General features: G+C 34.8%; 3 protein-coding genes across 3 annotated transcripts in view; all 3 read right to left on the bottom strand.

Moving 5' to 3' along the window:
• The window catches only part of NAEGRDRAFT_69773 (uncharacterized protein), a gene marked incomplete at both ends in the record, with an annotated part of 4,225 nt that extends 3,702 nt beyond the window's left edge, over positions 1-523 (bottom strand). Inside the window, one exon of the mRNA XM_002675008.1 lies at positions 90-523. Within this exon, the coding sequence (XP_002675054.1) occupies positions 90-523 (434 nt within the window). The remainder of the gene's footprint in view (positions 1-89) is intronic.
• Positions 524-2,140: 1,617 nt separating this feature from the next.
• NAEGRDRAFT_80443 (uncharacterized protein) lies at positions 2,141-4,107 on the bottom strand (the record flags this gene model as incomplete). Its single annotated transcript, XM_002675007.1, has 1 exon — positions 2,141-4,107. The coding sequence occupies exon 1, from the start codon at positions 4,055-4,057 to the stop codon at positions 2,141-2,143; it is 1,917 nt and encodes a 638-aa protein (XP_002675053.1). The 5' UTR covers positions 4,058-4,107.
• An 893-nt stretch (positions 4,108-5,000) lies between these two features.
• On the bottom strand, positions 5,001-13,142 carry NAEGRDRAFT_50531 (uncharacterized protein; the record flags this gene model as incomplete). Its single annotated transcript, XM_002675006.1, has 1 exon — positions 5,001-13,142. The coding sequence occupies one exon, from the start codon at positions 13,140-13,142 to the stop codon at positions 5,001-5,003; it is 8,142 nt and encodes a 2,713-aa protein (XP_002675052.1).
• Positions 13,143-13,620: the final 478 nt, after the last annotated feature.

Below are 13,620 nucleotides of genomic sequence, written 5' to 3'. Positions count from 1 at the left end.
GAGCTTCTTCCAAGCTTTGAATTTCAGTAATTTTGATCGATGAGAAATTGTGAGTAAGAAGGTTTGAATATTTTTGACTTTTGAGTAACAATTCGACGGCTACAGTTAAACTTGATGAAGTGCAAATGTGTCTGTAAGCGAACAACATTGCCACAGTTTCCATGACTTGACGATCTCCAAATCCTCTCTGTAAAATATTCTTACATAATCTCATTGTAATTTCATGAATTTGAACTGTTTCTCCATTCAAATCTTTCGTTGTATTAGAAGTTTCCACCAAATCAGATCTCAATAATAACAACAATCCCTTCTTATACTGTTTCACACTAGCTCTAGCATTTAACATAAATTGCTGATAAGCCGAATCAGCTGTCGTATAACTCGATTGTATATCAATTGACAATCTCTTCACAGGAGTACGATGAACAGTAAGAAAATTATTCTCTCTACCTGTGGCAGCTGCATTAGGTGAGAGTACTGTATTACTCTCCTCAGGTAGTATTTGTCTATAAACAGAACGCATCTTTAACACCTCCCTTAATATGGTCTTTCTTAATTGTCGCTGATATAATTCCAAAAAAGATAAACCTCCCAAAAATCCCAAAACTGCTAAAATAACGATAAACCCTGAAAGACCCGCGCTAACTTCCTTAAAGAGAGGAGATGAAGTGTTGGGAGTGTTTAAGGCGAGCGAGGTGATGAAGAAGGTTATTAAGGTTCCACATGAACTTGTAAGTGCTCCACAATAAACACCGAATACAATAGAGCTGCTTATAGATCGGTAGAAGGGAAGTGTCTTGAAGAGAATGATGAGAGCAATTAGTGATAGAGCCATATTCACAATTGATGATATATAGGGATATTCTATAGGGATTAAGAACATGATGAGAACGCTCATGAATGAGCACACTCTCAGCAGTACCATGGTCCAATAGTTATCGTGTGTAAAGATGTGTCTACTCATTGGATGCATATCGGAGCAAATCATCTCTGATACAATAACAAATATCAGAAGGAAGAAGAGAAAGGTCACTGACAGGCCAATAAGAATACTATTCGGAGATTCTGAACATGCTATCGTTGAATATCGATTCAGAGTGTTCTTACTCGTGTAGGGCACAGTGTGAGTCAAACTACAATCCATGTATCCAATCACTTGATGAATAAAGAGAGGAAATAACATTCTACAAAGGTACATGATGATAATGAGGGGAGATCTAAGATTTTTCCTAAAAGGTTTCCCTTTCGAGAAGGCCCATGTGGTAACAAACAGCAAACCATAGGCCAACACTAAAAATCCCACAAATAATCCACTCACTATGAAACTTTCTTCATATTGAATCCAATGTAAGAAAAAATGCATTGGAAAATCCACGATACTAAACATGATCTGTCCATACTCTCCATAACCGTAATTTCTCATCGTTGGAATGAATAGAGCACAATATAATATATACAATTCGGTGAGGGTGTGAAAAATCCTCCACTTGTTACTATCAATCGCTTTGGAATTCCTCAATACAACAATCCATTCTCCAAACCTCTCTTTTACTTGAGTGGCAAATGAAAAACTGGTGGTTGTTGATGACTCCGCACTGTCTGTGTGAGCTTCACTCATTCTTTTTAAATAGCTTTAAAATACGCTATTAAGGTTGTAGCTGTTGTTGCAGTCGAATCACTAGAAAAATGATGAACACAACCGATTTTGCGTTCTTGTTGTTGAACGGTTTTTTTATATGTTTAAATGTTCACCAATCAAGTTTGTGTGCTTCCATACTCTACCACTACTAGAGGTGTGTGAAGGATCTAAACAAATCTTGTTTGGCCTGCTCCAACGTTGTTCTGTTGGAATGCGAAAAGTTTACCAATTTGAACTTCCATCACATTGAAAATTCCATGGTTTTTATATTTCTTATGCACTGTAATGGGGCTAATCACTGGATTAAGGAAATGAAGATTCGGAATGGGTAAAGTATTCATTAAGACATACAATGATCAAACATGGAAAAAACATGAATAAATTGGAGAGGTACGAGAGTACTACAGAACGGCTATATTCAATTTCTTAATCTTGGCTTTATTTTTCCACAGAGTCTATTGTTAAAGTATTTAATTTACTTTAAAAAGTGATAAACAACTGTTAAGAAATGATACATGTGGAATCATCGTATGGCCTTCTGTAACTTGGTGGAACATTTCTATTTCGTTTCATATCCATTTCATTGTATCTCATATCGAGATTGACAAGATTTTTCAAAAATTCACTATTTTCCACAGCTTTGGAAGCTTCCTCACCAATGTTATTCCTTCTCAAGCATAACTTTGTAAGGTTGACCATATTTGGACTGTTAGCAATTGAGAATGCTCCTTCATTTCCAATTTGATTGAGATTTTCATTACCGAAATTACTGAGATCAAGATGTGTTAAATTCGAAAGACAGGTAGCTATCGAATAGGCACCTTTAGGACCAATTCTATTATTAATCAGATCTAATTGCTTGAGATTGACAAGATAAGGACTCGTACAGATTGCCTTAATTCCCTCATCTCCTATATCATTATTTCCAGCTTCAAGAATTGTTAAATTAATTAAATATGAACATTTGCAAATATTCTGAATTCCCTCTAGACCAATATTCGTATTCGAAAGGTTCAGATGAGTTAATTGAGGAAAGTTGCCATGATTTAAAAAGGAAATGGATCCGTTCACACCCAATTCATTCTTTAACAATATCAATGTTTTCAAATTCGATTCTTTCACATTAATTTCCTGAATTGAATTGAAATTCACCTCATTTCTATTCACATCGAGATGAGTTAAATTCTTCAAAATTGAACTATTCACCAAATGTAAGAAACCATTCATTCCAATTCTATTCAATCCCAATTCTAAACTTGTTAAATTAGACATGTTAAAACTATTCGAAATTTCAAAAGCTCCATGCTCAGTTATTTGATTATGATACAAACTTAGACTCTTCAGCTTAGATAATCGAGGAGTGTTTACAATTTCCTTAATGTCATCATCTGTGACAACATGTCCACTTCCAAGATTAAGTTCAGTTAGAGAGGAAATGAAAGGACTCGTTATAATTGACTTGGTTATTGGAAACTCATAGCTCAGATTCAGGGAAGTTAATTTGGGGAAGTAATTAAAGGTTGGAATGTTGGTTTTTAGTAGGTTGACCCATGAAATTTGTTTGTAAAGAATTTTTTCACAATTTTTACAAATTCGATTTAGGCCGAATAGAGTTTCGTTAGTGGTGGAATCGTTTTCACGTGGACTGTGTAAGGTTCTAGGTGAGGTGAGGGCATTAGTATTGATGTTTTGGTTGTTGCTTTCTTCTTCATCGTTCATGTGTTTGGTGCAGCAACCTTTCATTATTCGTTCTTTCGAATTATTATTCGAAACTCCAAATAACAACCTTAATAAACCTCCATTCTCAAGTAAACAATCTGAATGTATAGTCAATTGAACAACTTGTTTGAAATACCCTTCTCGACACAAATTAACAAATTGTTCACATCTTTTCAATTCCTTCTTTACATCTCTTCTCGAAATGTAATAAACCAATTTTGGAGAATAAACCCCTCTTTTCCTTATCAACTTATACCATTCCTTACAAACTAATCTTCCATTCAAAAAGAACCACTGTGTTGACATGAATGAGAAAATTAAATACCAAATGTCTCTTGTCAAACTCCTCAATAAATATCCACCATTAATCATCATATTTTCAATACTAGCATCACTACTCAATGATATCTTCCCAACACAACTGTCATCCCCTCCATTACTACTACTATTCGAATCATTATTTCTGATATTACTATTTTGGGAAATTTGAGCATTTGCCATCATCAACTGTTGATTTCTCCTAATCATTCTGATAGGTCCACCATTCAGTGCAGGATCAAACTCTTCATCACTTTTTGAATTTCCTCCACCAGAATGTTGTTGTTGTTGATTGTTATTAGAATTCCCCGATGATGATGAAGAATTTGATGAAGATGAACTGTTGCTTCCTACAGAAAATCTCGAACTGCAAAATAACATGTTGTGAAATTAACCAATTTCCCTTCAAAACAGTTAAATATATGTGTTTGTGTTGGATTAGTTTTTTAGATGGATTAAAGATTTCGGATAGGGATGTTGTGGTATATATATATAAGATGCAAAACAGTTGAAGAAATGTGTTGTGTTGGATGAAATGATGTTGGAGCGCTGCTAATGATGAACTGTTTGCCTTTTGTTTTTCGAATAATACTTGTGTGAATTTACCAATGAAGGAGCTTTGGGCGATGTGATCGGTCAATTTGGACAAGTCTATTCCAAAAGGGGAGGAAAAATAAATTGTTGAGAATTAGATAACAATTCTTTCTAGTATAAAGATAGAGGAAAGAAATTAAGTGTTGGAGTGGTTTATCTGTTTTTTACCTTGTTCTTTTGGACAAGCGAGCGTCACAATTGACTAGAAGCAAACACTCAATAATGGTGCACTTTTTTTACTGTTTGTCCAACACTAGAAATGCAGTGAGTGTTTGAAAAGAAGATTCCTCACAGACAGTAAGTGGATTCGTTTTTTTCAAAGGCAAGGCATTCCCTTACAATATTTGTTGTAAATATTTGGAGGATTTGTACTGAGCGTTCTTCAGCATTAGATCTGATGGAAGACATCTTGGCACAAATTCATGTAGTATTATGAAGAGGTCAAGTATATTTATGTGATGCCGTCTCACTTTGGAGTGCCTCCTTTATTTGAGAGTGTGACAATGGTCAGCATGCACAGCTGTTTTTCACACTCAATATTTGCATTCACAATAGGGAGAATTAATAACCGCTAGCTTTGTTTGTGTAATTGTTTTAAATATTCAATACAATGTGCTAAAGGTTTCCTTTGAGTCAAAAAAAGTAAATTCCAACTTTGTGGAATGTGTCAAGCATCAATGTGAGATTATTTTACTAAGTTTAGATGGAAAAAGGAAACAATGCCTTTGAGTTAATCCGATCCTCCTAATGAAACCTTTGTTTGTTCGCTTTCCTCAATTGTTTTAGACCTAAATATTGGGAAGAAGCTTGTTACATCATCATTCTCCTCACACTTTTCGAAAATATAACTTTCAACACCTGTATATTCAGTTTCAGGTTTCTCGTACAAGTAAATTAAAAAGTAGACATAATTCCACAAGTAATGCTCTTCCTTAATGTGCTTTTCAAAGGTAATTCCTTCATTGGCTTTTGTATCAAATTTACTCTTTTCCAGAGCGCATATAAAGCACTTTTCTCTAATTTCATTCTTACGTTCCTCTCTTGCTGCTCTCAATTCTTGGAAAGAATCTAGAATTGTACCGAACACAACGTTAGAAAGGTACACGATTACAATCATGTTAAATGCCAAGTCTAGGATGGCCCTTCCAACAGTTGGATTGTGTGGATACATATTTTCCCATGATGACTCACTTCTGAAACCATAGTCAAACATTGTCACAAAACATTCCAACACACTTTCACATGTTTTTGTTCCATTAGATTCAAGTGTGAAATCATTAGAGAACCATGAGAAGAATAGCAATCCAAACAAGAACATGGTTATTCCAAGTAACATGCCTGCAAAAAAGAGCTTTTTTCCATTGGAAATGACAGCCCTCAACACGTCATTCAAACTCTTAAATCTGAAAACAATTTCGAACAATTGAATACTGTAAACTATTGGAGATATCAATAATCCTAATACACTGAGAACAAAGTACAGTACAAAGAACCACATTTGTAAATCTTGAAGTGCGTAAAAGATAAATTTCCAATAGAATTCTCTATTTCTTGGAATATTTTCCCATTTCTCTCTCTTTTTGAGTTTGAATCTCTTCTTCACTTCAAGAGTAATAAAAACTTTTGCGTAAATAATGGCCAATGATGCTGTTGTTATCAATTGAATGGCTCCCAGAATAGTTATAATAATATCACCAGCCAAATTTCTTGTTGTAGGATATTTTGATGCCAACGTAATATCAAAATCCAAATCTCCAGGTACTGGAATGTCATCTACTGTGTTTGCTGAGTAGAGTCTCTTCAAAAATCCTAAAACGAAAATGTTAAGAACCACACAAAATATAAAAGATAATAAACGAATTCTGTCCCACCAGTGAGCAATAAATTCCCAACTTGCTGTTTGGTCCCTGTTTTTAGAACTAGTTCCAATGGAGAGTTTCTTTTTCCTCTTGTACTTATTTCTCAGTTGAGCCATTGTAGGCACAAACTCTGTCACTTCTTCTGTGTGTTTGTTGGCTATACCAACTAGATCTTCTAATTTATCCTTGATGGTGGACTTTTTCTTCATCAATTCATAATGCTCCATTTCAACTTGGAAAATACTGAAGGTATGGTTGTAAAGAGTACGAACTTTCTCTTCAGGTGCCATGACATCCAGAGAGTTTACATAATTACTTCTTGCCTTGTCCATCAAATTGTTGCATATGGTTGGTTTGGAAAAGTAAATCTTCTCAATCTTGTTATCACGCAACACTTCAATACTTGCTGTCGATTCGGAAAATACTGAAACTAATTGAGAATGATTATCCAACATGTTGGTAATCCTTAAAAGTTTGTTTTCTTCCTCTACAGAAATAAAGGCACTTCTTGAAATATTTCTCAAATTTTCTCTTTCACCATCTCTGAAAATGTTAAGCAAGAAAAAGGCAAAATTACCAGTCTCTTTCAATAAATTCTTGATCATTGGCATATAGACTGCAATGTAATCTTCTGCAATAACTGGATTAGCCTTGTCACGTGTGGCTTCATGAAGGAAGTGATGATCAAAATCTCTTCTCAACCTTTGCTTGATTTCATTGTATTCGTCCTTTGCATCAGAGTTCTCATGTTTGGTTTCTAGAGAATGCAAAAATCTGGCAGAGAACAAAAGGAAATGCTCCAATTCATCAAAGTTCAGGGAATGTCTCATAAAATCAAATACACTATTGTTCATTCCTTCTAGAAGAGCATTGAGAGTAAGTAAAACTTCCCTCTTCAATCCAAGTTCTTGTTGTTTTAGCAAGTTTCCATCTTCATATGTTTTAGACATGATTTCATTGACCAGTCTGGCGTAGAATCTCGGAGAAGTACCAATAGCTTGTTGGATGACAAGAGCTGGGCCTTGAATGAATTCTGTCAAGGTCTTGAAACCTTGAATAGCAATTTGAACGTTATCAAAATCAATCTTTTTCTCTAGAGCAATCATATATTCAATTGTTTCTGTAACAACATTCACGTTCAGAGTATTAACTGGTTGATTTAAGAGAAGTGTTTGCATTTCAACATTGTGTCCTTCACATAAAAGTCTCAAAAACTCGAAAAGTAATTCAATATGTCCCATTTCAACAAAGTCCTCTTGTAAATCTCTTTCTTCTTCCTCTTCCATTGGTCGGGAGGAATCATTTTCATCCTTAGCACGAACCTTGGCAACTTCTTGTCTTTGACGTTGTTTGAACAAGGCATAGTCTTTATCCCTTTTCTTCTTGAGGTAATTCTTTCTCTCCTTGATTTCTGTCTTACCAAGACGGATTCTATCTCTCAATGATTCAAAGAAGTAGGACGAGTCAGTTTCTGTCAATATTCTATAAAACTCATCCTGTATTGCCTTATCACCACGGTTCAAAATCAAGATACCAAGATCTATGGCAGATCTAACAATAGCAGGATTAAATGATGTCATCAATTCAATGATCATTACTGGAAGCTTATTTTCCACATAGTTCAAATTTTCAATTTCTGGAACATCGTTCTCTCCCTTTTGTTTCACCTCTTTAGCTCTCTTATTCTGAGATCTGACAATATCTTTGAGAATTTCCATACTCAAAAGTCCCACTTCAAGAAGGGATGGACTGTAATTCAATAGAGGTGTATTAATCTTTCTGAGGGCTCTAACAAGTACCTTCACAAATCCGTTATACTTTTCAAAGAGAGCACCAATCCTATTAAAGTGCGAAAATTCTTCCACCTTGTTAATAATTCTTTTTTGCAAATACTTTGTATAGCTCTTGTGAATGTACTCATCAGTTTCTACTGTAGAAGATACTTCAAATCTGGATCTTGTCATCTTTGCCTTTGTGTTCTTGTTTGTTACGAACTTGGTAATGGCTAATTGTGACTCTGAAGACATACTCTTCTTCCACATGGCAGTAATACACTTGTAAATTTGTTCTCTTTGGTCAGTATTTGCCGTGAATTTGTGTAAATCAATGAGTTTCAGCAATAAATCTTCTGCAACATCGAGTTGTTCCTTTAACAGATTAGGAGGAGGGAAATGCAAGTGGAAATAATTCTGAACAACTGGAATCATAACTTCGAATATATAGTAATTGTCAACATGGAATTTTTCCAAATCCTCTTCAGTTACTTGCATTTTAGGTGCAATGGATGAATTTCTATTGGTTATAGCTCTACTCTGTCTAATCAGTGCTTGATTGGTAAGGTTCATTGAAGGTCTGACACTAGCATTCGATAATTTAGTAGCACTGCTAGCAGATAGAGAAGCACCAGTACCAGAGGGAGAAGGTGAGTTGGTAGCTCCTTCTGACCCTACAATTGCATTCACATCTAGAGTTTGAAGCATCTCCACAAATTCCAACTCTCTAATCATCTTTGAAAACATTTTATACATCAAAGGATGATGTACATTGGCGGTTTTCTTTTCCTGGTGGTCATCAGTTGCCTTTTCCACATTGATATAGACTTCATTGATAATCTTGATGAGAGGATTTCTAATCATGGCCAATGTGAAAGGAGAAACAACTTGTTCCAACAACTCTTCAAAAGAAAACAATGTTTGTAAACGCAACTCACTTTCTCTATTCTTGCCATCAGCAGCAGTAGCCATCAAGTGCAATAGTGCAATGTGATAATTGAGAATACCATCTGGTTCTGTTTTGTGTTCTTCCTTGGTAATTCTATTGTTACGTTCTCTCATACCTTCTTCGTCTTTGAATAGAACACAAACATCTTTCTTTCTCTCAACCATATATTTGGTAATGAGGGATTGGTTTCTTTTGATTGGTGTATTATTATGAGTTGCCAAAATGGTTCTTAAGAAAAGCAACATGAAGGCACTTCTCTGTTCAGCAATCAAATCAAAGTATTGCTCTATTAATTTTTCTTCCAAAATACTGCACAATGTTCTATTATTCTTAACAATTTCACACATCAATAGAACAATATACTTGCTAAGCTTCTTGTTCTCTGTGATCAGTCTCATGAAAAATTCAATGTAAGGGAAGAGAAGTTTCTGATTGTCTGGATTACCTCTAACAAACTCTGTTAAAATGGTCAGGCAATTTTCTTGAATATCAGTTGGAACCATCCACTCCTTCCTCAAAACAGACAAAACGAGTTCAAATAAATTGAGATTACGAATAATTCTTTGACTTCTCTTTCCATTAGTTTTGATATCACTAATAACTTCTCCAAGGGCTTTCATAGCTTTTTTAACTTCGTATTCACTGATGTGACGAGCACCTAGGAAATTACTTCTACCATAACCAAAAATACTTCTCAAGTCGGCAGTCTGTTTTCTCAAATGGTCATAGGAACGAGCCATTTCTCTTGAGACAATCAATTCAACTTTTGGTAGAGCTTCTGCAAGCTCGTCAGCTGCTCTGTATCTTCTGATCAATAAACGAAGACATATTGTGGATAGTTCTTGATTCTCATAGGAGGTCAAGTTGATAATTTTAAGTGAAAACTCTGACATAATCTTGAAAGGAAGGGTAGTATTCTCGAAAATATCTTTCAAAACCTGATTTTCCTTTGTGTCCATTTCTTGGAATATTCTATCCAATTCCTTTTTACGTAAATTTAGCAATTGTGCTTGTTGTTTGTCATTGGAGGTCACACCAAGCAATGAGTCAGATTCTTCCTCTATTACAATCTTGATATCATCAATTTTGTATTTCATCCAAAAGAATTGAAGGAATTTCGTAATTCTCTTATCTAACAGCAAGTCTAGCAACATGTGAAATATCTTGGCAATTTCAATCTTGATTTGAGTTACAGTTACGTTTTCTTCTGATTGCTTGAACCTTTCTTCATCACGTAATGGTAAGCCATTTTTGGTGTCGTTGTCTGATCTGAGAATGTTAAATAATGAAACAAGGAGATCTGTCTCTTCAAAGTCTTTCAAATTGAAAATACCAAATTCAATCATTCCTGCACACAACTGAGCAAGGGAAAGAATAAAATTATTGACATCTCTCTTCTCGTATCCAATATCTAATGAGGTATTCTCTCTGAAGAAAACTTCTAGAAATTGCTTGACCTCACCAAGCTCACGGGATGTATATTCGTGAACACTCTTTCCAGATAGGGATTCAAGTTTACGAGTCAATTCAATAAATGTTCTCTTTTCGTTCTTTTCAGTGTCTACGAAACAGTGCATAAGCAGATGGACAAAAGAAGTTCTCAAGGCTGGAGTAAGTGCCGACTCTGCAACACACTTGTACACAATTTCAAAAGTAAATAGCTGAATAATGGCTGCTCTTGTCATTTCGGTAGCTTCATTACTTCCGGTACACATGGCAGCAAAGAGTTTGATTTGCTCTTGGAAGAAGACCATTAGTTCAAAATTATTTTTTGAATAAGTAATATGATCGATATTGGTGGCAGACTTTGAAAAATTGACCAATTCATACTCTACACGATTCACATCGATAATCACCTTATCATCTGATTTTCTAATTCTTGGTATTACAAATACCTTCAACATTTGCTCCTTGAATGTTGAGAAGAGCAGGTTACTAATATACTTTTGGTTTTTCACGACAGTTTTTCCTTCACATATGATTAGACTGGTCAAGAAGGATAAGTAGACAGCTTTCTTAAGAGAACCTCCATATCTTTCTGTATGTTGCTTCAATGAACTAGAACTAGTAGGGTTTGTGAATAATAATTTGATGAAAAAGTCAATTTGGTCCTCTGTAATCTTATTCAACAAGGAAAAATTGTTGGATAAAATTTGCAAAAGAGCCTCAGATGCACTAATACTATGTTCAATGTTGGTCTGAATAAAGTTAATGTACTGTGCCATAAATAAACCATTTGATTCGTTTGTAAGTACAACTTGTCTAATGAATCTGTATGAATACTGAATTACATCAAAAAAGTCAATCTTGTCACTCCTTTCTTGAATTGTTGATAACTCTTCCAATTTTACATAATTCTTAGAAATAAGTGCCATCAAAATATCCATAACAATAGTAATGACACCCTTTTCTCTCATTAATTTTTGGTTTTTTTTGATTGGAATACCACTTCTCAGGAGGGGATCCATTTCAGAACTGCTAGTACAAAATCTTATACAACTAGAAATTACGTCAATGTACAACTTGATGTCACTCCTATTTACAGATCCATCATTAAGTTTTTGAGTAAAGTATTTGAGAATTGGGATGTAACTTTGCACTGTGAACAAGTCTTCACTTTCTGGTCTGGAAACCAACACACAAGTCAATACATCCTCCTCTCTCATGCCTTGAGTGGTACATACTGGTGAGTAATGAGATTTGAGAGAGGCTCTTTCAGATGATTTAGAAAAAGCTTTCTGCGAATTAACTGAATGCAACCAAGTATTAGTTAGATAATGTCTGAGTCTGAATTGCCCATTCAAGAAAAACTCAGAGTGATCTGTAGAAAGCATGGAATCTTGCAAGTTAAACAACATATTGAGAGGGTTTGTACAATTATCTTGTGGTTCTACGAACAAGCTAAGATTATTCTCCTTCTTGGTTTTGATTGGTGTTTTAGAAAGTGGGCTTGTTGTATTATGCAATTGAATAGAACTAGAGCTTGATTCAGATGAAATGTAGAAAGAACTGTGAGAGAATTCAGAAATTTCAGCATCTTCTGCATCTCTTTCTTTTTTCTCTTCATCATCAGTGGCCATTCTTGCTATGAGATAGTTTCCTGTACTGACATGTCTCAACCTATAAACGAAATTCTTCCTCAACTCTCCTCCTTTGGTTGAGTCCAACATTTCTACTTGCCACAATGTATGACAAGTTACATCAAAGTCATCCTGTATAACACCAGAAAGAGTATTCTCAGAAGAGTCAACCAGTGACAGGCTACTCTTACTGCTCAATGAGAAGGAATCTGCCAGATTGAACGAACTAGAGTATTGACCAGAGACCAGACTTGATTTGGATGAGAATGACTTCATACCTGATCCCTTCATTGAACTTAAACCTGAATTTGAAAAAGATGCCTCTCCATTTGCTGAGCTTCCAATAAGAGGATTGATAAATGACTTTTTCAGCTTGACTCTTCCAGTCTTTTCATTGACAGTTAAAAAACCATCAAATTCTTTGTGATAAATTCTTATTATATCACCTGCTTTGAGGAATTTGTTACTTTCTGTAGGGGAATCTTTACAAGGTGAAAATACTCTCAAATTCCAATGTGAGAATGCACTCGATGCTGACATGTTAACTTCTCTTCTATTGTCGTATGTGAATTTTTTAAGGTTGGCATTATTCTTTACAGCTTCTTTAGCTAATTGTGTGTAAGATGATTTATCCATCTCATTAACGTTTGAACCAATACTTTGAGCATTCTTCAAGCCTGATTCTACAGCATTACTATATCTATAGTATGAAAATTGTACATATTGTGCAGATTTTCTATTCCAAATTCTAATCTTGTCAGAAAGTTTCACAATTTCTCCATCTCTACGATAATTGAAATATGGAAGTAGAGAAAAATGTGAATACTTCGATCCAACATCATCCAATGATAATCTGAGACAATCCTTCTGCATTTCTGCAGACTCTCTCGCAACAGTCAAAAAGCTTTGAGTTTGTACATGAAGTAATTGAATTGATGAGCCATATGTAACAGGTTTTCCATAATTTCTCAGAGCTTCCAATTCATTTTGTTGAATCTCACGTTCCATTCGTTCCTTTAATTGAGCAACTTCATTGCTCTCATGATGAATAACCTTCTTCGAATCATTGTCAGAATTGTCTTGACTCTTCTTTGCACTATTACCACTAGCCTTGATTTCCAATTCATCCAAATGTTGTTTGTACTTTTTCAAGGCAGAATAACTCTTCGGATAACAAACTTGAAAAACACATTGTTGAAAGTTAGAGATCATATAGGTGGGAGGAATTTGCTTTGTCTTTGAGTCGGAAGTAGTTGTTTGTTGTTGATTGTGAGAGGCTTGTTGTTGATTTGATTCATGTCCAGTCAAGGACACAGCCTCTGAAAGACCACAACGAATTTGTTTTACATTCCTATTATCATTATCAATTCATCATTCAATTATTATTATTAATAAACATAAGATATCAATCGCGATCCAATAATTGTTTTCCGAACATTTTTTAATTTTGTTTAAATAACGTTAATGTTGGCAACCAATGATTAATGTATTGATTATCAATTTAATTAAATTATTAAAATTATTAAGTTTTGAAAGAGAAACAAACCCTTGAATATTATTACAATTAATATTAATTCCATCCACACTGAGAAATCCAATACTTCCACCACTCGATTCAGTGAAGAGTGAAATGAAATCTCCATAGTGAAGATATTCGTGATGATGAGAAGTGATGGAAGTGTTAACATTT

This window comes from Naegleria gruberi (genome assembly GCF_000004985.1).
Source record: "Naegleria gruberi genomic scaffold NAEGRscaffold_36, whole genome shotgun sequence".
Lineage (NCBI taxonomy): Eukaryota > Heterolobosea > Eutetramitea > Acrasida > Naegleriidae > Naegleria > Naegleria gruberi.
The sequence above is the reverse complement of the archived record's forward strand: the minus strand, read 5'-3'. Positions and strand labels throughout refer to the sequence as shown.